This window comes from Vombatus ursinus, unplaced genomic scaffold (assembly GCF_900497805.2).
Source record: "Vombatus ursinus unplaced genomic scaffold, bare-nosed wombat genome assembly UNPS02014775.1, whole genome shotgun sequence".
Lineage (NCBI taxonomy): Eukaryota > Metazoa > Chordata > Mammalia > Diprotodontia > Vombatidae > Vombatus > Vombatus ursinus.
In genome coordinates, this window is record NW_020954553.1 from 13659919 (window position 1) to 13684486 (window position 24568).

General features: G+C 52.6%; 3 protein-coding genes across 4 annotated transcripts in view; 2 read left to right on the forward strand and 1 right to left on the reverse strand.

Annotated features, from left to right (window-relative positions):
* Positions 1 to 11695, forward strand: part of STK40 (serine/threonine kinase 40) — a 53763-nt gene extending 42068 nt beyond the window's left edge. Inside the window, exons 7-11 of the mRNA XM_027864447.1 lie at positions 127 to 242; positions 5919 to 6063; positions 6365 to 6484; positions 7345 to 7429; positions 8881 to 11695. Coding sequence (XP_027720248.1) covers positions 127 to 242; positions 5919 to 6063; positions 6365 to 6484; positions 7345 to 7429; positions 8881 to 9099 — 685 coding nt within the window. The 3' untranslated portion in view covers positions 9100 to 11695. The remainder of the gene's footprint in view (positions 1 to 126; positions 243 to 5918; positions 6064 to 6364; positions 6485 to 7344; positions 7430 to 8880) is intronic.
* Positions 11696 to 17308: 5613 nt separating this feature from the next.
* Positions 17309 to 19777, forward strand: EVA1B (eva-1 homolog B). Of its 2 annotated transcripts, none has more exons than XM_027864602.1 (3): positions 17309 to 17517; positions 18320 to 18430; positions 18706 to 19777. In XM_027864602.1, the coding sequence occupies exons 2-3, from the start codon at positions 18364 to 18366 to the stop codon at positions 19113 to 19115; spliced, it is 477 nt and encodes a 158-aa protein (XP_027720403.1). In that variant the 5' UTR covers positions 17309 to 17517; positions 18320 to 18363; the 3' UTR covers positions 19116 to 19777. The 2 variants fall into 2 exon arrangements, with proteins under 2 accessions (XP_027720403.1, XP_027720404.1); XM_027864603.1 differs by lacking the exon at positions 17309 to 17517 and adding an exon at positions 17926 to 18092.
* A 687-nt stretch (positions 19778 to 20464) lies between these two features.
* On the reverse strand, positions 20465 to 24562 carry LOC114044714 (merozoite surface antigen 2, allelic form 2-like). The gene is made up of 10 exons (XM_027864336.1): positions 24370 to 24562; positions 24124 to 24210; positions 23971 to 24013; positions 23610 to 23669; positions 23357 to 23462; positions 23095 to 23216; positions 22296 to 22444; positions 21463 to 21989; positions 21056 to 21119; positions 20465 to 20795 (listed from the first exon to the last, which is right to left on the reverse strand). The coding sequence occupies exons 4-10, from the start codon at positions 23614 to 23616 to the stop codon at positions 20754 to 20756; spliced, it is 1017 nt and encodes a 338-aa protein (XP_027720137.1). The 5' UTR covers positions 23617 to 23669; positions 23971 to 24013; positions 24124 to 24210; positions 24370 to 24562; the 3' UTR covers positions 20465 to 20753.
* Positions 24563 to 24568: the final 6 nt, after the last annotated feature.

Below are 24568 nucleotides of genomic sequence, written 5' to 3' on the forward strand. Positions count from 1 at the left end.
GAGGAGGAGACTTCCTTGACTGCAGCCTTGCTATTGAAAAACGAACCAAATGCAAGTAAAAGATAAAAAAAAAAGATGCCACTTACTTGCGGAATAAATGCCTCTTTCTCTTGCTTCTCTCCCCAGAACGCACAGGATAACCATCACCAACTTCTGTCTGGGAAAGCACCTTGTGAGTGAGGATGACTTGCTGAAGGATCAGAGGGGGAGCCCAGCGTACATCAGCCCAGATGTGCTCAGTGGTATGTGACTGGTGCAAAAACCCAGGACAACTCTCCTGTCTAGCTGGGTGCAGACTGGATTTGCAGGGAGACTCTAGGACAGTGCTCAGTCTTGGAGGCTTTCCCTGGGACTGTCCTGGTCCATTCCTTCTCTCTCCCAACAAGGAGAAAGGATTGGATTTCTCCACTTTCTGTCATGTCAGGACACATGTCGCATTCTTGGTTTCTTCAGGGTTGGGACTCTCTAGCCCACCTGTAGTGTGCTCCATGGGACCGGGCCTCATGCAAGTACAGTTTGAAAATTTCCTCTCTTTGGTCCCTGTGACTTGTTGAATTTTAAGAGTTCCTTGAGACACACAGACATAAAGCAGAAGAGAACCCATCCAGGGAATCATGGAAGCTGTCTCTGAATATCCCAACCAGAAAATTAGCTATATTCAGCAAGAGATGGCCTACTCTTTTAAAGATAAATAAGTAAAGCCAGTTTCTTCATAAAGATCCCCAATTAGGACAGATACTGATTTTCATACCCATTTGCTTCCTGTCTCCTGACACGTTTACCATCCAAAGGATTCCTTACCTCTTCTTGCCCACCCACATTGCCCTTCTGTAAAACCTGACCTTTTGCTAGCGTTGGCCTCCCTGACTTCTGGGAGAGATGGTGGCAGTGGTTGCCAAGTTCATTAGTATTTGTCTGGGAGTAACTGGACTCTGCCAAATGGGCCAGAGTACTAGAGGCAGACTTTTGGGGCTGTAGACATGAAGGCAGCTATAGCTGCCGCCTCACCTCGCTTCTCCTGCTCGGGCCTGGCCCAGTCACTTTGGCAAAGATACCTGTGTCTGCTACCAAACAGCAGTATTAAGCCATAATGGTACAGCTTATTTTTAATCCCAAGCACAGATATTTGAGACACTCCCCACCCCCATTATTTCTTTTTTGTTGTTGTTGTTAATTTATTTATTTTTAGTTTTCAGCATTCACTTCCACAAGATTTTGAGTTCCAAATTTTCTCCCCATCTCTCCCTTCCCCCCACCCCAAGATGGCATGCATTCTGAATATCCCTTCCCACAATGTGCCCACTCTTCTAGCCCCCATTATTTCTAAAGGGCAGTTTGGGAGAGGTTTGGTGGTGGGACCCTTGCGAGGAGCAGCTGGCACCTGTCAGGAATGCTGATACCCTGAAAGTGTCCGTGAAATGCATGTGTGTATATCGCCTGTGTAGTGCCAAAGGCTGATTGGCACCCAGAGCGTGAACAGGTGGCCTCATTTGGGGGTAACAGAAGCTGTTTAGATTTCCCTGCTGTCATCTCCAGCCTTCTCCCTTGTCTTCTCAGTCTCTACTTGTTAGGAAAAGTGGGGATATTTGTTTGGAAGGAAGGAGAAAATGTAGCTGACAGTAGTGATCTCAGCTATAGTATAAAGAGTAATAGTGTCTTCTCCTTAGCTCCTCATGAAGCTTTGCCAACCTTCTGAGCCTTCAGTTTGCGCATATAAGCCCATGAGAGGAGAAGTTGATTGGGTGGCTGAAGTTGGGCAGTTGTATACCAATATATGCATGAAGGTGGAGCCCCTGTTGTTCAGTCATTCAGTTGTGACCCTGTGGACTGTCCACAGTCTGAGATTTTCTTGGCAAAGATACTGGCGTGTTCTGCCATTTCCTTCTCCAGAGCCCCCGTGAGGCCACAGGACAGAGCGGCACTGTACTCGGCCTGTATCTCTATCCCCAATCTGGGTACAAAGCCCCCACCCTCTGGGCAAGAGAACAGGAGCCCAAAAAGAGCACATCATTGCTTAGAGAAGGGAATGCACTCTGTCCCTGAAAGTCTGAACTGAAGAGGAACTTCTTCATCACCAGACCTGGGAAAGGAAGCTGTGGCTGACGGCTTTGAGCTGTCTGAGGGGAGAGCCGCCTGCTGCGCTAAGAGATTCCGTCAGCAAGCAAGGCTCTGTAGGAGATACCTGCAGCAGGCCTGTGGATGGGAGGAAGAAGCTAAAGACAGAATGAAAGAGCACAGCACCTCTTGGTAACTGTTTAAAGCCAGCCTCATTAGTGCCAAGAGTGAATCCTGCGTCGGTGACTGACAGGCTGAGTCAGAGGAGATGGTGTATTTTATCCCATCGGTGGGACGTGATGGGACGGTGATGGGGCTCAGAACTTCATGAACTTCTCTGGCTGCTGGGTGGGCAGATTAGAAAGGCTGGGGAATTTGAGAAGAGGGGGCGGCCTTGGAGGAGACTGACAGATGGGGAGAAAGCTTATCTCCAGAGAGCAATCTGACGTCCCAAGGCGGGCAGCTACTCCAGCTGTGGGCAGGACAACGAGTCCTGTGTTGGCAGTGGGGCCCAGCGGGATAGGGGTGGTGCAGGGGCCAACTCCTCGACAGCCACCAGAGCCTGAGTGTCAGTTACTGACACGTGCAGGAATCTCGAGCTGTGACAGAACCAGGCAGCCTCCTGTCAGGACTCACGTCCATCAGCTGTCCCTTCTTGTTCTTCCACACTTCCCATTGAGGAGGACAGCCAGAATGCTTGTCTCTAGGTCTCAGTATGAAAGGTTCAAATCAATGAAATCTGTCTTAGAACAACTGGCATCCAGTGTCAAGGCCTGTAATCTGCCCATTGAGCCGGCTGCCTTTAAACTGGCTTCAGAATCAGTTGTTTCCATTCCAGAAAACCTATTTTGCAAATGTCCTCCTGGCCTGAGGCCCAAAAGGAAGTGGTCACTGTACACGGCGCACATTGTGCACAGAGCAAACAAATCTGTGTGGAGCCTTCCTCAGGCAGTAAAGGTTTAATGATACCTATGCAGCAAAATGATACTGGTTTGTAAAGTCAAACAAGCCAACTTCTGGGGCAGCCTGAACAATGAACGTAGTAACAAAAATGACAGATTAACATGTTAGGCTCTAAAACCCCTATCTGTCTGAGGACTCAGATGTTCTGTGCTGTGCCCCCAACTCTTTGTCCCCAGGACCCTCCTGACTCCATAATAACTTATGGCTTTCCTAGGCCAACTGATGTAGGTGATGAGGCACACATCCCCATGCATCGATGTGGTCATCTCTTCTCGGGAGGTAGGGATGAGTAAACCCTCAAAGAATCATCATGCAGTTTGGGGGAAGAAAGATATCTGGTACAGAGAAGAGACTTGGCAGGAGAATTTGGGGAGATCATGTATCTAAAAAGGGTATCATTAGAGGGATTACACTTGTATTGTCTGCCCAGAGGCCGCAACCAGGAACGATGGAGGGAAGTGGTTACCAGGAGGTGGATTTCTGTCCAGCATAAAGGAACAGGAATTTTCCTTGAATCCAGATTCTTACTCTCCTTCTTCCTCCAAATGAAGGTCACTCTTTAACAGTGCATTTATTCCCAAGTATTACTAAGGACCAGAACAAAAAGCATTAACCACATCTAGATTGAAAGGTTACATTTATTTTACAGTTATCCAGATAAGAGCATAAAAAGAAATTTCATTACATCCTCCATCCAGCACCTAACAGTATTTTGTAGATACCAGGTATTTAACTAGTTAATAGTCAATAAACATTTATTAAGTGCTTCTATGTGCCAGGCACTGCGACTGCAAAAAGAGGCAAAAGACAGTCCCTGCTCTCAAGCAGCTTCCAATCTAATGGGGAGAGGACAAGCAAATGTATTTAAAGCAAGCTATGTGCAGGATAAATAGGAAATAATTAACAGAGGGAAGGCACTGGGATTAAGAGGAACGAGGAAAAGCTTCTTGTTGAAGGTGAGATTTTAGATGAGACTTAAAAGAAGCCAGAGAAGCCAGTGGGGGATATAAGATAGAGAGCATTCCAGGCCTGGGGGACAGCTAGAGAGAATGGCTGGAGCTAAGAGTTGGAGTGTCCTGTTTGAGGAACAGCCAGGAGGCCAGTGTCACTGGGTGGAAGAGTATGTGTTGGAGAGTAAGATGGAAGAAAGGTAGAAGGGCCCCAGGTAATGAAGGACTTGGAATCCCTGAGCATTTTGTATTTGATTCTGGAAGCTGAAGGAAGCCTCTGGAATTTATTGATGGGGGTGGACAAGTGACAGGGTCAGTCCTGTGATTTAGGAAAAGCACTTCCCACGGCTGAATGGAGGATGGATTGGAGTAGGGAGAGACTTGAGGCAGGCAGACCCCTCGGCAGGTCATTACAGTGATCGAAGTGTGAAGTGATGGCAGGGTCAGAGGAGAGGAGGAGGCATATCAAGAGAGATGGCAGAAGTGAAATCAACAGGTCTTGGCAACAGCTTGAATATGCGGGGTGAAAGATTGTGAGAATTCCAAGATGACTTCTACATTTCAAGCCTGAGGAACAGGGCAGAGGGTGTTGCCCTTGAAAGTAATAGGGAAGTGGGGAGGTAGGGAAGATTTGGGAAAAATTAGTTCTGTTTTGGACATTGGCTTTAAAATGTCTGCTGGACAGCCAGTTTGAGATGTCTGAAAGGCAGACATGGTGGAGGTCAGCAGACGGAATTCTGTGGGACACCTACAATTAGAGGGCATGACCCGGATGTGGATCCAGATAGATAGACCAGTGGGATAGACAGGAGGAGAATCAGGAGAGGGTGTCCTGAAAACCTAGAGAGAAGAGAGGATTCAAGGAGGGGAGAGTGATCAACAGTGTCAGAGGCTGCAGAGAGGTCAGGAAGAGTGAGAATCGAGAAAAGGCCATTGGAGTTGGCCACTAAGAGAGCATTAGTAACTTTTCAGAGACAAGTTTTCATGGAATGATGAGGTTAGAAGCCAAATTCTCGTCGTTTCTGTTAATATGATCATTGTTGAGGCTTCCCCTCAAGGTATCTTGCTGACTATACAAACCAGTATAATTTCGCTTTGTAGTTATCATGAAACCTTTGCCACCAGAGGAAGGTTCTGTAGATTCATTATTGAATATCTAAAAAGGCCATCACTTCAGAAAGTTTGGGAACCTTTAACATCGTGTTAGGAGTTCAGAAGAGACCAGGCCCCTATGGGACCTAACTCTGTTCCCCTTGCCCAAGCGCCTCAGTGGTTCTTTGCTCTCAGGATAATGGGCACACTGTGTTTTGGGCCTGGGCCCCTGGCCTGTCTCCAGCCTGTGTTCTTCTGCCTTCTGGCTACCCCATCTAAGGAGAGCTACTCCCTGAACAAGGCTTACAGCTTCCTGGGCTCTCACTGGTGGTGTTCCTTTCCATTAGAACATCTCCCTCCTCTTCCTTTCTCAGCCTGTTCAAGCCTTCTCCATCCATCTTTCCCAGCCCAAATGCTGTCTTCTCCATGAAACCCCTGGTCCCTAGTCTTTCTTCCTTTGAGCTAACCATAGTAGTTGATGTGCACATCAGCTGCTTGTGGTAGCTCTTACTACCCTAACCAGAAGTCTATGACAGTGGCAGCTTTATGTTATTTATCTTTCTCTCCTTGGCCCCTTGCAAAGTGCATTGTTACCTTGTAGGCACTGAACAAACAAATGAATGACAGTTAAAGGAAGGCTTCCTGGAGGAGGAAGCATTTGAACTGATCCTTGAAAGATGGCTGGACTATCATCAAGTGGGAATGGGAAGAGAGTGAGCCTTGTGGTAGGTGGGTGAAGGCAGAGCGTGTTTAAGGAGACTGGTCTGGGTGTACTGTGCCACTCCCATTGGCAGAGAAGCCTATCTGGGCCCGGAAAGTGGCGAACCGACGGGACTTGTCTGTCTTCTTTTCCTTCAGGTCGTCCCTACCGAGGGAAGCCCAGCGACATGTGGGCACTGGGAGTGGTGCTCTTCACCATGCTCTACGGGCAGTTCCCCTTCTACGACAGCATCCCTCAGGAGCTCTTCCGGAAAATCAAAGCTGCCGAGTACACGATCCCAGAGTGAGTCGCGCTCACTGGCTGGCACACTAGGGGACTTGCCCCAGGGATGCTTGTCAGGAAGCAAGGGAAGGATTGCCAGGAGGCCTTGTCTTGGCCCTGGAGACAAGGCAGGGTTGGGAGGCCCCAGAGCAGAAGCTCCAATGGAGGAGAGGGCAGTAGTTTGTTGAGCCCGAGCAAGGTCTCAGCCGTCTTCCCTTTTGTTCTTACTGTCCCCCCCGAAGCGGCCCATCACCACTGCATTGTCCCGTGTGCTGAGCCCCGACTCACATACCCCCTCTTTGCTTTCCTCTCTCTGGGGCAGGGATGGCCGGGTGTCTGAGAATACCGTGTGTCTCATCCGAAAGCTGCTAGTCCTTGACCCCCAGCAGCGCCTGGCAGCTCCAGAGGTGCTCGAGTCTCTCAGTGCCATCATCGCCTCTTGGTGAGTAGATTGGAGGACACACCAGAGAATCCTGGGCCCTTGGACCCAAGAGGGAGGGGGGAGGGGACTGGACTTACCAGGCTGGCTCTGCTCAAGCACTGAGGTGCAGGCGCCTTTTCTTATTCCAGTTTTCATCCCCAGTGTGGAACAGCCCCATGCATTCAGATGTAAATGTGACTTTACTTTAGGGGGCCTGTGGTGTGAAGTACTCTCTTGTCTCTGGAGGAAGAAACATTCTTCCACAGTACAAAATCTGAGAAACTGAGAGTAGCCAAAGGGATTGTAACCTCCCACTTTGAGCTGAGATATCCTGTCCCTCATGCTCTACCCTGCTCAGACCCCATCTAATATCCACATTGGACACCCCTCAGTGAGAGACTGCCAAAGAAGGTGGAGGTATTGGTCATGGAGAAGAAAAGACCAGGAGTCATAATGACCGTTTCAGTCTTTGAAAGGTCATAACTTGGAAGGAGGATTAGCCTTGTGTTTTTGCAAAACTAGGAGCTGTTTGAAAAAAAATGAGGGCAGCTCGTTTTCAGCTCAATATCAAAAAGTCTTCTAGCAATCAGGCTGGTAGTGAGATCCCCATCCCTGGAGCGCTTTGAGCTTCTCCTGTGTTAGGAGGCACATTCCACCCCCCCCCCCCCAGCCCTAGAGGAGTTTCTTTCCCCAGGGGGAGAAGGGGAATCCCAGTGTCCTGGCCTCAGGCAGGATGATGGGGGCGGGGTGGGAAGATGTTATAGCTGCTGAAGGGTGCAGAGCTCTGGAGGTCAGGGTGGAGGAGAGGAGAGGAGAGGAAGGAGCCTCTGTGCTGCCCGTTTGTCAGCACTGACGTGCTGTGCCTCCTTCTTCCCCTGTAGGCAATCAGTGTCTTCACTCAGTGGACCTTTGCAAGTGGTTCCAGATATCGATGACCAGATGAACGGCTCGGACAGCTCCCAGGAGGTGAGGAGCCAGGCACTGCCTGGCCTCGAGGGCCCTGGTGGTCTGGGTCTGGGGCTGGGCCGGGCACAATGGGAAAGCTTTCTCCTGGGACCTTTTCAGACAGAGCCTACAGGTTTGCCTTCGGACACTGATTTGAAGCAAGGCCTGCAGTCATGGAGGGTGGGGGCACCTGACTGGACAGTTACTTTCCCTTGTGTTACCTGAGCCCCCTTCAGACTTGGGCAGAAGAGCGCAGGATTGGAGTTAGGAGGACATGGCCATGGGAAAGCTGTTGTCCTGTCTTGGCCTCATTTTCCTCTTCTGTAAAATACGTTGGGTACGGTTTCTCAGGCCCCCCCCAACTCAGATATTTCTGTGCCCTGGAGCTGCGTGTTGAGGGGTGGCACTCCCGGCCCCCTCTGCTGAGAGTCGGTGCCCCAGGGACCTCAGGGACCAGCCCGTGATTCCGGGTCCTTCGTTTCCACCTTACCTCCTTTATTCCCTGCTGCCTTTGCTTTGTCTCCCCCTCCTGTGCTTCAAAAGCTTTCTCTCGGCCTCACTGGGCTTTCACTCACCTTTCCTGCTGTTCATCCTTTGAATGAGTCATTTTGTCCTTTCCCCTCCCATGTTGCCTATTACTGGGGGAAAGCCCTGCTCCCAGCACATTTGTTTTGGTCTGGAGATGCACAGAATAGGCTTCAGGACAGGCCAGTCCTCACCTTGATGTTTGAGCAGGGGCAGGTAGGGCCAGCAGGTGTTCTGTTGGGAGGTGAGTGCTCCACGTCCCCACTTCTCCTATAGCTAAGTCAGAGGCGCTAGATGAGGGCCAGGCCTCCCTACTGTGGCGTGGGGGAGGGGAGCATCACTGTCAGCCTGTCTCCTTCCCAGGAAGCCCTGGCTCCGTGATGCCTGTGGGTGGATAAGCTTCCCCCAGCATCCTGGGGTCACTGGGTACAGAGATGGACTGTCCCAGCCAGCAGTTGGGCCCACATTAGGCCCCTTAGAAAGACCTGTCCTGCCCTCTTGTGTGTGTGTGTCCTGAGAGGACAGAGTCCAGGCCACGGCTGTACTGCTTTGGCATTCCTTGGAAAGAAAAGGGGAGCAGAGTCCTAGTGCCGTCCGTCCTCCTGATCCCCATTCTTCTGGGAGACCTGGGTCCGGGCTCTGCCACTGTCTCACCTGGAGGCTGAGCAAGGCCTTTTACCCCTGGGCCTCAGTTTCCTCTTCAGAAATAAGTCCTTTGGACAAAGTAAACTTTGAAGTTCCTGTCAGCTCTCAGTGTGAGCGTGGCACCCAGGGGGCTCCAGAGTCTGGAAGAGGGGCTGGAGGGACGTAGGCCCTCACGCTGCCCAGAGTCACACCTCAGGGCGGCCGGCCTGGACCCTGGCTGATAAGGATTAGGGAAGCCTGTCGTTCCCCACCAGATTGGACCGGTTTGATGAGGAGGGACCCTTTCTTCTTTCCCACCCCAGGCCAAGGTGACAGAGGAGTGTTCCCAATATGAGTTTGAGAAGTACATGCGGCAGCAGCTGCTCCTGGCGGAGGAGAAAAGCACCCTGCATGAGGCCAGAAGCTTCCTGCAGAAGCGGCAGTTTGGGAGCGTGCCCCCTGTGCGGCGGCTGGGCCGGGATGCCCAGCCCATGAACCCCCTGGATGCTGCCATCCTGGCGCAGCGCTACCTCCGGAAATAGCAAGGGGCGCTGCCAGTCCTCCAGCTACAGCAATAGCTACCCCTGCCCCCGCCCCCAGGGCCCCCCCGGGGCCCAGCAGGTGACCTCAGCTCTCCTGAGGCACCCCTGGCGGCCACTCAGAGGGAGGCCACTTTCTCCAGAGCAACACACTCTGCTAGTGTCTGGAATGATCGATCGGCTGTTTTTTAATCTGAAAAACCTAGACAACTAATCTGCTTTTAACCATGACTTTTTAATCTACCTCTGTCTTTTTAACCAACCACGCCGTCTCTGGATTGAGTGTCCCTGGAGAGAGCCCTGGGCCCCCTCTCCTGGCAGGGTGGGCCGGGCAGTGGCTCAGTGGTGCTGCTCCGGGGGTTTGAATAAGCTGAGTGGCGGGAGTTTGAGCAACTTCACTGTTTCTTAAAGCCTGTCTCTCCCCCCTTCCTGAGTCCCTCCTCCACCCTGACTTCCATAAGCTTCAAGAAACCTTTGCCTCATCTTAAACCTGGTTCCAAAATATTTATTTTTTTTTTTTTTTTACTGAAAGGAGCTCGTTTCTCTCCGCTTTCTCTGTGGCTTGGCCTGGGCCCCATTCCCCAAGCCCAGCAGTCACTGGGGGCCCAGCCAGTCCGGTCTGACCCCAGCAGACATTCATACCTGCCAGAGGTGAGGGGCCTGGTGGAGGGAGGCCACCGGTGCTCCCCACCCCACTCTGCCTCACACTTTGGCTATTCTCCTCAAGTAATTACTTTTTTTTGTAAAAGGTCTTTGACAGTCTTCTCCTCTTTTTTCATAGCTCATCTGAGGTGCCGTACACTTGCATTACTTCTGATTTCACATCCTCACACTCATCTTGGTACACAGAGATCTAATATATGACTTACAATGTGAAAGACATTCCTCAGAACAGCCAATTTGAGATTTTGGCCGGGCGATGGGGGCAGTCTGCTGTCTCTGCTGTATGTTTCTTCGTGGTAGCTAGCGAGTGTGGCCCACGTGAGCCCCTGGAGGCGGGGGCCTGGTCTGGAATCCCCTGGGGAGAGGTCTTGGGGAGGGGGGAGGCCCCGGAGCTTAGAACGAGCTCAGAATGGCATCCATCCTTCCTTCCCTTTTGGAGCCTCTTGTTGTGAACTGGATGCCTGTCTTGCCAGATATACTGCTCTTCCCCCAAAGCCTCCCTTCTGATGCTTGCTCGGAGCACTGGCCCATTCTCACCTAATCCCCTCTGGCCTGGCATTGGAACAGTTATTAGCAAGATGTCTGGGAGGCTGATGCCCAGGGCCAGCCCTCAGCTCTAGCTCAGATATCCCATTAGGGGGTTTGTTTTTCTCCTCCTTTTTCCCTTTCCCTTCTCCTCCCTCCCCTCCCCTTTCCCTCCAGTGAGAACACAGGTTCCTGTGGCTGACAGGTCCCTAGCCTAGTTCATAGTGTCCCCATTCTACAGTTGTAATTTGAAGGGCCCCTATGAGCCACCCCTCCCCGAAGGCAGTGCAGAAGGAAGGAGAATCTGAGGCTGCCCATGTTTCTCTCTCTTATCCCTGGTTCCCCCCCATGCTGACTCACTGTGAGTGACCTTGGGCAAGTTACCAAACCTCTTTGTGCCTCAGTTTCCCCATCTGGAAAAAATGGGGCCAACTCTTGCCAGCAAGTTAGCAGGGGCTCCACGGTGTGTGGGCTGGGCTGGGCTGGGGAGGGGGCAGCTGGCCCTGAGCCCAGCCGGGAGTCTCGCTCTCCTGGCCCTTTGTTAGCTTAGTTAGTTGTTTTGGGGAGAGCTCTGTGTCTGTTCCATGTCCTGTGTTTTCATGTGTGTGAGCCCTCCTGGCCCACACAGACATCTCCATGTGTCAAGCACTTAACCCCTCAGCACCAGGCTGCAGGGAGGGGGGAGGTCCAGGCTGCCCGCACTAGTGCTGACCCAGCCCAGCACTGGGAAGAGGGGGTGCAGGGGGAGGAGTCTTGTTTTTTATATTTATTTTTAATGAAAAAAGCTCCAAATGGAGTAGAATCACAATCCATGAGTCCAGTGTCAAGTGGTGGCTGATGTGGGGTCCCTCCTCCCCTCCCGGAGCAGGGTGTGGCATCTTTGGCTGTCCCAGGCGTGGCCAGGCCCACAGAGACATTGGACAGTTCCTGGCGCTGGCCTTGGAAAGCAGGCGGGCAGGCTGCCTGTGGCCCCCTCACCTCCGCCTGCTTCCCCTGCTCTCTTCCTAGGAAAGGTCTGTTTCTTGGTGATGGGGGGTTTTTTCCCCCTCCTTTTCAAAGCAATATTCTGGGGACTCTGCAAAGCTGTATCATACTGACTCTTCCTGTCCATGGTTAGTCAACAGATGATGATCCCAGGTTTATATGACAGCAGGGGAGGGAGGACAGGGCCTGCAGGTGGCCCTGAAGGGCTGTGGCCCCCGGGGCAGGGCCGCACTGGGCACAGGAGATGACAAATGTGTCTGAGCTGCTTGTTTCGGCGTTAGTGAAATGACATGCTAAAGAGAAGGCCGGTTGTAAAGAAACAAAATAAAATGTAAAAGTCACAAAAAAATTTGTATAAAGACCTATTTTTGTACTACATCAGAACTATTCCTGCATGTCTGCAATAAAATTTCCTAATGTAGAACCACCCCAGCTTGTGTGTCACTTCTTGCTGCCCCGACAGCTTTGTGATTTTTTTGCTCCCTTGTAGACCCCGGGTTTTTGCTCCCAGTCAGGGAGGGTCCGGTCGTCCACCTCAGCCTCTTCGGGGGCCCAGGAATCCCCATCCCAAGAGGCTGTGATATGCAGGCTTGGACACCAGAGGGCAGTGAAAGCCCCGAAAGGGGGGAGGGGTGGCCCTCCGCAGAACTCTGCTGCCCTATGCCCAGTCCTGGCTCTCACCCTGAGCCACCCTGACCGCTCCAGACCTGTCCCTTCAGGGAAAGGGCATTGCTTCCCAAGTGTGACTACTGAGGCCAAGCCTGGGAAGTGCCCAGGGCATGGATGCCTTCTCAGCTGCTTGGCCATCTGGGGATGGTTGCCCTGGAGACGTGAATTCTGTAGGACTTGGGGAAACACCAAATGGAGTGAGGTGTGGGGGGGGTATCCCTGAGTTAATAACCCTTGGGCTCTGCCCCACTAAGCGCTCCCAGGATGAGCTGCCTGCTCCACCCCACCCCACCCCCTTCAGCTGGCCCTCCCTGCTACTGGAGCTTCAGCCAGGCGGGGGTGGCAGAAATTGCAGCCAAGATGGAGCACAGCTGGACATAATGCACACATATGCATGGACCGCGCAGGCTCTCGTTCCTAGAAACACAAGACCAGAGGCAAGCCTTACCCGTCCATCGCCTGTCCCTATGCCATCCTGCCTGGGAGCCAGAGATGAGAGCAATAATTTCCCCCACTCTTCCAGCTAGTGAGAAATGAGGGCCAACACCCAGGCAGGCAAATGGGGGAGCAAAGTCAGATCAGGGAGCTGGACAGGCCAGCCTCCTTCCCAGCCCCTCAAGGCTTACTTCCTTCTGTCCTAGCCAGCCCAACTGAGCCTTCGGAACTGTTAAACCAGCCCCTTCCTCAGCACGTAGTCCTACAGACACCCCCTCTCCTTCCCACCCCCTTGGCCACCTTGAGTCAACACCCTGTTTATCTCTGGGTTGTTTTCACAGCCTCCTAAGACATCTCCACCGCCCCGGTCCATTCTGTATGTGCTGCCAGGCTTACCATCCTAGTATAGCTCCAATGATCCAAATCCTTCAGGGGATCCCTATTACCCATCTGATAAGGTCTAAATAACCTGACACAATATGATGCCACCCTCTTTTTGCAGCCTAATCTCATGCTCTTTGCACTCACACTCTAGACGGGCCACACTGAACGTCCCCACGGATTCTACCAAGATGAGCGTTGCATGTTGAGACGGATTCTATAACATTACACTGCAAAGAGTGACAGACTCCACAGTTAGATTCTACAAATGGAGACGGCTCTGCAAACAAGGACTGTCTTATGTATCTTTGTATCCCTTACAGGGCCAGACCCAAGGCCTTCAATGTTAGCAGTGTGACCTTGGGCAAGATCCTTCCCCTCTCTGTGCATTAGTATCTTCATCTATAAATGAAGGATTCTGACTCGTTAATTTCTTTTTTTGGAGGGGTGAGGGTGGAGGCAATTGGGGTTGAGTGACTTGCCCAGGGTCACCCAGCTAATAAGTAAGTGTCTGAGGTCAGATTTGAACTCCTGACTCCAGGGCCAGTGCTCTATCCACTGTGCCACGTTGCTGCCCCAGACTCACTGATTTCTAACTTCTCTTCTAGGTCTATGACTAAATGAACATTCGAACATATTCCTTCCCAGATTCATACCCACTTGCATGCAAAAAGGCACACATCTGGGGCTGGTCCATCTACCTTTTCTTCAAAGGACTGTGAACTCATGGAAAGCAGACTCCTTAAAGGAAAGACCCCCTCAAGCATCCTACAGCCAGCTAAAAAGTCATTTCCCAGATTTGGCAGCTCACTCCCAGCCTTTTTTTTTTCTAATTTTTGATATCTTTATTTTGATTCTACTTACATTTTCCCAATATATCCCTTCTTCATCTTCACAGGTGCACTTCCTCAAGCCTCACTTCTCTCTGTGTCAAATGAGGTTTGGTCTAGGTAACTTCCAATATCCTTTTTAGCTCCGGATCTGTGATCTTAATTCATTTTGCATCAGTTCATCTAAGTCTTCTCACTGCTTCTCTGCTCTTCATATTCATTGTTATTTACATCATAAGCCATTACTTTCATGCTCTACAATTTAACTATTTCCCAACAGATGGATAACTGCTTTGTTTTCAGGTTTCTGCCGTCACAAAACAAAACCTACTGCTATGAATATTTTTGCTGTCCAGGGCACCTTTCTGTCTTTGACCTCCTTGGGATACATGCCTAGCCATGAGATCTCTGCAAACCATTCCTAACACTGATCACAGGGGAACTTGGCATATGTGGTCTTTGGTACGCCTACCAGGTATGACTAGAAAGTAATGGTATTTGGTGGTGGTCATTGGTCTTCTTAATACCATCTCCCCCAAATGTGTGTACATATATATGTATGTGTGTGGGTGTGGGTGTGTGCATGTGCACAAACATAATAAACCTTTCTTTGGAGCTGCTGCTTTTTTTATAGACCTCTGAGGTTCCATCCAGCAACCAAATTCAGCGATTCTTTGATAGGGCTAAAAAGCTTTGTGGGACGTCCAGCTTCTCTTACCTGCAAGCATACATACAGATTGCCCTTGGGTGGGGCCCTTGGTCATTGTTTGCAGACTCTTGCTATTTGTAGAGTCAATCTCTGATGCTGATGAGATCTATCCTGTTTGCAAAGCCCAACGTTTCTAGGTGAGCAGGCACTGTTTGCAAAAATTTGACCCAGCATATAGAATCTGAGAGTAAACAGTCATCACAGTTAGCAGAGCCCCATTGTTATGGAATCTCTCTCTGCTTACAGAGGTTATCTGTAGGATCTGTGAATGTTTGAGGAGCCTGTTGCTGAGTTGGTCCTGCCCACTTTGGGGTGTCCCAGCCAGCTATACCTGGATTTGGGGGCTTCAGGTTGTCGGCACAGCGGTTTTTCTGCCTCCATCTTTGTCTGCTGGGCCCTGGGTGCTTGGGCATCTGCTGTAGTCCCTTGTCTGCATGTGCACCATCTCTTTAACTGCCTCGGTCCCACCGAGCGTCCTATAAAATCTGGGAGACTGGCTGGTAATTAGGACCCACCGGAGGATTCTTCACCCTAGGGCTCAGAGAGTGGGGAGGATAGGGGAGGGTCAGAGCTGTAATTACGGAAGAAGAGAGCTCAGAGGTCATTGTCAAACCCTCAGTGTACAGATGAGGAAGCTGGGCCTAGAGAGAGGCCTCAAAATGACAAGACCCTAGGTTATACAACAAGTCTCCTGACCACCAGGCCCCACGTGTCTCTGTTCTCCAAGGACACCATTCATTCCTTTGATAAAACTCAAATGTTATTAAGAGGATGTGTAGTCCTCAGACTTCCTCTCCTCCGGGACACTATGTATCCTTTCACATTATGAAGTAACTGGGCCCCAGTTAGATAGCTATACAGTGGATAGAGCCCTGGGCCCGGAGTCAGGAAGACCTGAATTCAAATCAAGCCTTAGACATTTACTGGCTGTAAGACCCTGGGCAAGTCACATACTTTGTCTGCCTCAGTTCCCTCAACTGTAAAATGGGGATAATAGCACCTACCTTCCAGGGTCATCATAAGGATCAATTAATGAGGTAATATTTATGGAGTGCTTAGCACAGTACCCGGCACACAGCAGATACTTAATAAATGTTTATTCCTTTCTCCTATAAAGTTGCTGTTTGAATCAGGGGAGTAATTTTTCTGGTGGGAATTTAGAAATAAGTAGCAGGGAAGAGAGGGAATGGCAGAGGGATAGTGTTAAGCTGATGAAGAGGATGCCCCCCAGCAAGGGTCGTTGGCCAAAATGGAGTTGGGGGGGCAGGACTCCCAAGGTCAGGGTTTTTTGATGCTTATAGTATTCAGCCTCTAATTTGGAGAGGATTGTAGACCTTCAGCTGTTATCCCATTAGGCTCATAGGAACATAATATTAGAGTTGGAAGGGACCTTAGAAGTAACCCAGCCCAAAGCCCCACCCCCATTTTACTGATGAGAAAACTGAGGTCCAGAGAGAATGACCCAAGTGTATGAGTACTGTGCTGAGAGAGAGAGACAAGGGAAGGAGCTCTGGCCTGGGAGTCCAAGAGGCCTGGGCATTCTGGACTGCCCTGAGTTCATTCCTGGTCCCTGAGGTGGAAGTGTGCCCGCTAGTCCCCAGCCCACCCTTGTCTGTCCTTCCTGGCTGTATCTTCCTCACTGCCTTGAAGTGAGAAGATTACTCAGCTGAGCTCACCAAGAGAAGTCCTCCCCAGCCCCCATCCAAGCCTGTTCCTAACATGACCCCATCTCTGAGGGGGCCCTGGGCTGAGGCAGAGCTGGGGGCCTGGAGGGAGCCTGCTGGGAGCCTCCACTATGTCAACAATTTCCTCCATTCCTCTCCCCCTTTCTACCCCCCTTCCCTCAGCCCCACTCTCTCCAAACCCAGTGGGCCACCCACCCTCCCCCGAGTTCCAGACACATGGAAGGACACCACCTCCGTGGGCTTGGGGCAAAGTTTGAACTCCCCATGATTCATGTACATGTAGATGGAAGTTACATGCAAATGCACCCCAAACTAGCAAGCACATTAGTGCAGATATGTGCACAAGAACTCGCTGTCCTGACCAAGCTCACACACATTTACACACTCACCCATGCACACACAGACATAGCCTGCAGCTCTCCAGCAGCCTTAGGAATGGAATCCAGCAATCATTAACCCCAGACTGGCCCGGGCTCAGCCAGGCAGACACATTCCCTACTCCCCTCACCCCTCCAACCTGAGCAGACCTCCTGCTGGGCCCCTGACCCTTCCCTCCCCTTGCCCTCTACTACCTCCCCACCCAGATCTCAGACCTTGGGCTGGGGGAAGGAGACGGAGAATTCCTCTTTGCTCTCCTATTATTGGTTCCTACCTCGCCTAGGTCTGGCATCTGAGTCTCATCCCCTCAATACGCTGTCCCGTGGGGATGCCCGAGCTCCAAGCTGGGGCCTGAGGTTTTGGAAGGGCTGGATGGGGCTCGGGGACACTGAGGTGGGGGAGATGGCATGGAAACTGTCTGAAATTTGGGGGGGAAGGAACTCGGAAGAAGAGGCTGGGAATGGGAGCTTCTGAAGTTTGGTGGAATGAAGTCGGGCTGGGGGGGGTTCTTAGGCTCAGAGTCGCTCTGGGACATGGAGGTGCTGAGGTTTAATGGAAGGGTGGGGCCTGGGGGGATGGGGACTCATTGAGAAAGGAGGGCCTGAGGATTTCTGATGCTTAAAAGACAGATGGGAGCTCTGCGGCTGGGAACATCGAGGGGCTCAGAGTGGGGGGGGGGGGCCGGGGGGGGGGGGGAAGAGCGTTCTCTGGAGCTTTCGAAGGTCTAATGCAGTGAGGACGGGTCTCGGATGAGAACTGCGAGACCCCAGAGACGGTGATAAAGAGATGGGACTGGCCAAAGCGCAGCAGACACTCCCCTTTCCTCCCTCCCTCCGTCCCTCTCCAGGGCCGCCTGGGTTCTCCAAAAGCCAGTTTCCTGTGCCGGGGGTGGGGGTGGGGGGCGGGGGCTCTCTCCCCTCCCTCCCCCCTCTTCCTTTCCTCCCTACCCCTCCTGGGCCCTCCTCCTTCCTCGGAGGAAACTTTCCGTCCGCTCAGTGTCGGGCCGCGGCTCCAGCGCCCCCAGGACTGCCTAACCCACTGCCGGACGGGGCGGACAGAACTGACAGAACTTCCTCTGTCCCTTTCCCGCCATGGAGGCGCTGGGCAGGTCTGGGGGTGCTCCCTGAGCTGAAGCTGTGGCTGGAGCTGCTGAGCTGCGCCGGTGAGTGAGGAGGATCTGGGGCCCCGGAATCCTGGGTCTCCACTCGGGCCTGAAAGGGCTGGGTCTGCGGGGTGTGCCTACTACCCAGCAGGGAGGGGGTGAGGCGCTATCTTCAACCCAAAAGGATTTCCGGAGGGCAGCCCCTAGCCTAGACTCTTTTTTACTATCCCTCCAACGGGGGAAAAAAAAAAGCCCTCCGACCTCAGATGGCCCCACTATGCCTTCCCCCACCCTAGTCTCCCAAGAAGATGCCTAAAGCTAGCTCCCAATCTTTAAATTACCCCCCTTCCTCAGAGCGCCCAACCACACCCCCCCATGACCCGGGCCTCGTAGACCCTCCCAACAGCCCTTTCCCCCATCCCCCAATTTCAGTCTCAGCCCTGCAGGAGTGATCGAGGAGATATAGGAATTTGGAGGATCTTGCCCTCCCCCCTCCCCACAACCCCCCCAAGGGAAACAAGGAGGAGAGCTGAGACTAGTCTTTCCTTGGTTCAGTCCTCTGTGGAAATGGGGACCCAAGCCGTCTGTCGTCTGGAGCGGGGCAGCCCTGCCTCATAGGGAGAGGCTTCCAGTGTGTACGGAGGGGTTTATACAGAGTGAGGGGAAGGGAATGGGATAAGAATGCCTGGGTTACCCTGGGGTTTTGAAGGGGAGATAGGGTCAGAAAGCCCAGGTTATATCTAAAGTCTGGGAAAGAATTGAGCGTAGGGATTGAGAACCAGGGTTCCGAATTCCCCACCCCCTCTCCTCCCGGTTCAAGAGTAATGCAGGCATCTTGACCCTCAGTCTATTGATTTTACAGACCTATTCGGGGGCCTTCCACCCTCTACCCTCCTCAAAAGAAACATGGAGGCCCGGAAACGGGACATGGAACTGCTCAGCAATAGCCTGGCAGCCTACGCATACGTCCGAGGTGAGTGCTGGATATAATGAGGGCTTAACTCCTAGCCCAACTGCTCATACTTCAGAGCCCCGGATGACCATTTGTAGAATGGCGAGTCTGTTCTTATCGTGAAGCTAGAATTCCTAGATAGCCCCCAAACCTAGATAGTGGATTCTGGAGTCACTGGCTGCCGGGGTGACCCTGGGCCGGTGGAGAGGAGGGGAGAGGGAGGGGACTAGCTCCTTGACTGGCCCATGTCAGATGCGGGACCCCAGTATGACCTTTCCCACCCCTAATTTTTCCAGATCATCCTGAGAGTTTCGGCCTCTACTTTGTTCTGGGCATATGCTTTGGGCTCTTGCTGACCCTTTGCTTGCTGGTCATTCGGATCTCCTGCCGACCCCACCCTAGGCCTTCTGGAAAAGGTCCCCAAAAAATCTCTCGAGGAGACCTCCCGGATGGGGATGAGGACGAGGACGAGGATGAGACGGACACCATGACCCGGCTGGGCCCTGATGATGCTGGGTCAGGCCCAGAACTGACTCCAGAGATGGACAGTCCCCTCAGTGTCAATGTCTTCACCTCTGCGGAGGAACTAGAACGAGCCCAGCGGCTGGAAGAGCGGGAGCGGATCCTTCGGGAAATCTGGCGTACCGGACAGCCCGACCTCCTCGGCACCGGCACCGGCACCGTGGGCAGGGTTCATTATTATTGACAGGCCTCTCCACCTGCTAGGGACTCTGGGGACTGACTTGCAAATGAGCCACCTTTCCCTTAGAGACTAGGGAAGGACTCCCTCCTGCTCCTCCCCCAGGCTTCTTTAGACTGGACCGATTCTCTTCCATGGTGCTAAGGCTGGACTCCCTCTTGGAGAATGAGGCCCTCAATTCCCAAGGAATAGGGACAGGAGGAAGAGGAGTATCTCTGCCCTGGGAGTTTTAAGGAGGTGACCAATGAAAACTGCCTCATCAGCTGTTCACCTCTGTCCTTTTCATGCATGGCCCCCTCCAGAATAGAGGAAAGTTTCAGGGCTGATCTTCAGGTTTCCGGGGACCACACTGGGGTCAGTTCCTAAACTGTTTTCCTTCCCTCTTACTTGAGGAGAGTAGGAACTCAAGTAGCTCCCCAGAGAAGGGGACCCCTGGCCATCCCTTGGTCTCGTGCCAGAGCCTGGACTGAAAGCTGAGCATTGAGAATGCCGCCTCCCTCCCACAGACCTCCCTCCCCTCCCACTCCAAACCCACTCAACAGACCTCCCTTAGAAAAATGTTTTGTTCCTTTTCTACCACGCCCCTATTTCCGCCTTCTTTCCCAGGCTTTGGAAGGACACTGACCTTGAGGGCTTGGCTAAGATTAGCTATATGTAGCATAACTGCCTGCTGTGTAATAGTGTCTTCATTGGGTTTGTGAAATTGTATCTAAAGCCGTGGGGGTAACGTCCTTTCCCCTAAGGGAAAAGGGGTGGTGTGTGTTGTGTGTCTGATGCAGTGATGGTGGTTGTCCGCGCTTCTAAAGAAGCATGGGGCGTCTGGGGTAATGGGGTTATGTTGGGGGCGGGGAGAGGGAAACTGCGAGGATCAGGTTCGCACTGAGGATTGTGGTGGGTTTTTTTGGGGGGGGGTTGTGCCTGAGTTTCTGCAATTCTGTGATGAGGTGGGGGCCTGTCGCATTCAGTGTGAGGAATATGTACTCCTGGGCCTCTCCAGATGTATTCCGGGCTGGGCTTTAGAGACCGGGTTTGGGGGAGGGCCGAGGCAAGCCTAGGCCCCACGAACCCCCTTCGGCCCCCTGGAGGAGGTGGAGCCGCTTCCCACGTGCCAGGCCCGGCCAGCCCCTCTCCAGCCCAGCCACGTCCGGGCGGATAAAAATAGCCCCGCGTCCCTGGAGCTAATAGGAGCCACATGTTCGCCAGATGTGCCCGTAGGCTGAGAAGAGGGGGACAGCAAGACACGCCCACCAGGAGGCCGGAGCCAGCAACGAAAGCCTTGCCCCCTCCCCAACTAATCCCGCCCCTCAGAGGCGCTATTACAAATACAATTTTATTACACTCTGTTTCTGATGGGGGGGGGCAGGGGCGGGGCGGCGTCCGGAATAGGTTTTTTGAGGAGGGGTTAAGAGGACTCCTTGGGGCGGGACGCAAAGAGCCCCGGCCCGTCTCACGCAGAGTTTGGGGCGCCCAGCCACAGCCCCCACACTCTCACCCGCAAAGCCCCGAAGGGGAGAGCGAGGAGGGGGGGGTGTTGCTTGAGGCTCCTCCCGCCCCCGTGGGGAAGGGGCGGGACGGCCCCTCAGGAATGGGGAGGAGGCGAAGCCTGTGTCCGTGGGCAAGGACAAGCCGCCTCCGGCCTGGGCCCTACACCAGATTTGTCTTTGATTTCAGCATCTCGAACTTAGCCTCGGGTAAGGAAAAGAAGAAGAGAGGAAGGCCTCGCCCCCAACAGACCTCACCTTTTTTTTTTTCCCAGACCTCCCCTCCCCTCCCCAACATACTCGACCCCAAAAGATCTAGCCTGCACCACTGCCCAACAGGTCTCTTTCTTCCTCCTCTATGCTCAGGAATCGAGACCCGATTGGATTAACTAATGCCTGCTGGGGTTTTCGATGCCCCCTTTACAGGACTTCTCCCCATTCTGGAATCTCCTTCGCCCTCCTCACCTGCAGTTCCAGTCTCTGCTCCCGTTCAGTTCTCAGCTCCTCCTGGATTTCTGACATGTCCTTTCTGTCGACAACAGCCAAGTTCAACCTCAGCCTTCACTAACCCGTCCCACAACTCTCTGGATCCAGACCAGGAAGGTGCCATCTCATCCCCCTTATTTATAGATGCGAAAACTGAGGCCCAGAGATAATGACTTAATCAAGGAAATATGGCAGAGCTGAGATTCAAACCCAGGTCCATTGACGCCAAATAAGGGGGCCAGGGGAAGGTTTCCCTCCTCACTGAGCAGTCTCTCCCTGCCCCATCTCAGTATCACTCCCACTTCTGCCTCCCCTCCTCGGTCATTCCTCTCTCTTCCCTCTCTCCTCTTGCCCTCCTTCTCACCCTGTCTCTCACAGATACTCACTCCTGCTGTGACATCAGAAGCGCCAACATCTCCCTCAGAGAAGCGACTTCAGTCTCCACCTGATCCATTCGGTCTGTCAAGCCACTCAGAGCGCTATCTGATATCTCTTCCTCCACTGACTGCTCGAAGTCAGCTGCTCCTATGGCTCCCTGAGAGTCTGACAGGGGCTGCTCTGGGAAGGGTGACTTGGCAGGGGATGCTTTTTCAGAAGAGAGTTGGCCTGAAGAGGGTGGTTTGTCCACAGGGAGGGGGTTGACTGAGGGCTTGTTCTTGTCTGTGGAGGTCTGGGTGGAGGTCTTCTTGTCCTTGTCTGTGGATGGGGTCTTGCCTGCGTTCTTGTCAGGGGGGAGGGGCTTCTCCGTGGAGGGGGTTTTGTCCTGACTGGCAGTCTTTTCACTGTGTTTCTTCTCCCGGGAAGGTGCCTTATCCTGGGATGATTTATCCCGAGAAGCAGTTTTATCTGAGGCCTGCTGTTTGGTCTTGAAGGGCTGGCTCTTTGTTAAACTGGGCTTTTCTTCCTCTTGTCCCTGGGAGAAGGGAGGTTAGAAGGGAAGAAAAGGGAAAGCCCCAGTCCCAGAATGGTAAATGCCAATCAGGGGCTTGATGGAGGGGAGTGGGGGGGACTCCATTCTGGGAAAGGTTCAAAGTAGCTAAGTCCTCATCTCCCTAGAACTTCCTCCTGCCACCTGCCACCTTCTACCCACCTGGTGGGCCAGATGTCCACCAGCCATACCCCCTTATGGACCTCCAGGCAATCTCCAGCCCAGCCCTGTCCTCTCTTCAAGGTGGTGGTGGTGGTAGTTGGGGCAATATAGGGGCCTGGGGATCCTCACAGGAGTGGGGGTCTGGTCGAAGCTGGGGGGATATGGACCCTGAGGCTTCCACTGAATATGGCTGGAATGAGCAGTCTTGGAGTCATTTATGCCATTGTTGCTTCTGTCATTGCTTTTGCCTGGCACTGGCAAAGTCAGAGAGATGGTCACTGTGCAAGGAGACAGACAGGGAGATTCACTGGTACCTGGAGAAGTTTAGTCCTCTCTATTACAGTGTCTAAACCTGAACAGTAGCTTCCATTTAGAGAGCAAACCCTCGGGTTTTCCTTGCATTATCTTATTTGGGAGGTAGGGCGGTCTTACAAGTTTTTCCTCTCATCCTTATAGATGAGGAAAGAGAAGAGTTAACTGACTAGTTTGTGGTGACAAGGGGGAGAGGCAAGGGCAGGATTGATGGGATCAGGGAGCCAGAGGGGCCCTCAGAGGACCGTGTGGTCCAACACCACCCCCCTCCATTTTACAAACGATCAAAAAGATGAGGTCCAGAGACTCACAAGCAGCTTGCCGAGGTCACAAAGGTAGGACGAGGTATTTGAGTCTCTGCAATTCCATATCCCACTGCAGCAAACTCTCTCCTCCACACTCCTCCTTCCTTTTCTCCACGGCATCCCACATATGTCCCACGTCCTCCCTTTTACCCACAGCATGTGTCTCTGCCGACTCCATTTCTGTCCCTCATTCTCCCCATCACCCAACCCTGTGCTTTTGTTTCTTTTCCTCTAGTCCTTAGGCTTCCAGTCTGAGGACTCAGTGCCAAACTGAAGTCACTCACAAGAACGCAGGACCTGCTTGGGCTCACCTCCTCCTCCACTTCCATCCGATCCTCCTCGGCCGCCACCACCCCCTCCTCCCCCTCCTCCTCCTCCTCCTCGTTCTCGGGAGCTCTTCAGTTTGTCCCCAGCTGATCCTGCTGCCGGAGGCCTAGAATACACTCAGATCCCTGAGACTTCTTACCTTGCCATCTCTCAAGCCCAGACCCAGTGCCCTTGTTTCTTGGGGTTTCTTGGGGGGAGGGTCGGCTCTTACTGTAGGCTTTTCTCTCAGCCCCTTGGGATAGATACCTGGGGGTAAGGGGCCGAGGCTTGGAGGGCCTGCTAGAGGCTGAGGACAGCTTTTTGATGGGGGGCAGAGTGATTTTAGACTCCATCTTCTTCGACTCCTTAGCAGCTGGGGGAAAAGAAGTAGGGAGAGGAGAGGCCACTAGTTTATCCATCATCCATCCATCCCCCTCTCCCCCATCTCTACATCTCCCGTGATCTGTCATAGTCCCTTGCTCCCCACTCCAAACTCCCCCCAACCCCATTTCCATTTTACCTCTCATTTCTTTGGATGTCTTCCTCCTCCCACTGGACACATGGTTTTCTCGATCAAACACTGATGGGAGGACAGGTGGGAATCACACTAAGAACCCAGAGCCCCTGCTCCTTCCCACCCCTACAGCCAGGTCTGCATAGGGAAATAGGAAAAAAATGGGAGCACACACACCCCAGCAAAGTGGGGCCCTTCTCTTGTTGGGGAGAGGGGAGTGTGTGTATGTGTGTCTTGGGGAGGGACAAGTCATATTCATGGGTGATCAAGAGGCTTTCTGGAGCTTCCCGCGTACTGTTTCAGAACCCAGAGTAACAAGAAGGAAAGTGGGTAGGTAGGCACTTCTCCTCTTCAGAGAGATCACTACCTGATTCCTGGGGACTCCGCCGCCGGACTGGGAGCTTCTTAATCTAAGAAAAAAAGTGTTGGGGGTGTGGTAGGATTAGAGGCCCAGTTATATCTTCCCACAGAGATGGAGTGAGGAAGGGTATGTATGATTAGGAAAAGACTCCGAACTTACCAGGGGCAGCAAGAGAACAAAATTGTCTGGAAAAACTCCTCTTTTGCCTTCAAATTCCCCCTCCCACCAGCCAGGGTCCTCTGTGGTCTAGAAGATTGGGTAGATAGTGGAGGTGCTGTGGTCTTCCATACCCAGGTTTCCTCACCCTAGGCTCAATCTGCTCCAGCATCCATTCACTCCCAACTCCCTCCTCACCTTTCTTTCCTTTTTAAAAATTTAATTAATTAATTAACTCATTTTTCTCACCTTTCTTAACACCTTCACCACAGTACCCCTCTGCAGGGCCAGCTCATCGGGTGCCTCAGGTTCATAGTCAAACAGAACTCGACAGCTCTCAGTTGCTGGGTCAGTGGTGGGTGAGGGTGTCAATCACAGGCCTGGGAGCTCCCTTCTCTTGGGCCCCTCCCTCCCACCTATGGTCAAGGCTGATTGGAGGCAGACTATG

Excerpts from the sequence above, each read along its gene's own strand:
- EVA1B (XM_027864602.1), top strand. The coding sequence starts at position 18,364 with ATGGAGGCCCGGAAACGGGACATGGAACTGCTCAGCAATAGCCTGGCA. Across the intron at positions 18,431-18,705 it reads AGCCTACGCATACGTCCGAG|ATCATCCTGAGAGTTTCGGC; the intron begins GTGAGTGCTGGA and ends TAATTTTTCCAG.
- LOC114044714 (XM_027864336.1), bottom strand. Across the intron at positions 22,445-23,094 it reads GGATGGAAGTGGAGGAGGAG|TGACCATCTCTCTGACTTTG; the intron begins GTGAGCCCAAGC and ends CTCCTTGCACAG. Across the intron at positions 21,990-22,295 it reads TCGACCAGACCCCCACTCCT|GGACAAGAGGAAGAAAAGCC; the intron begins GTGAGGATCCCC and ends CCCTTCTCCCAG.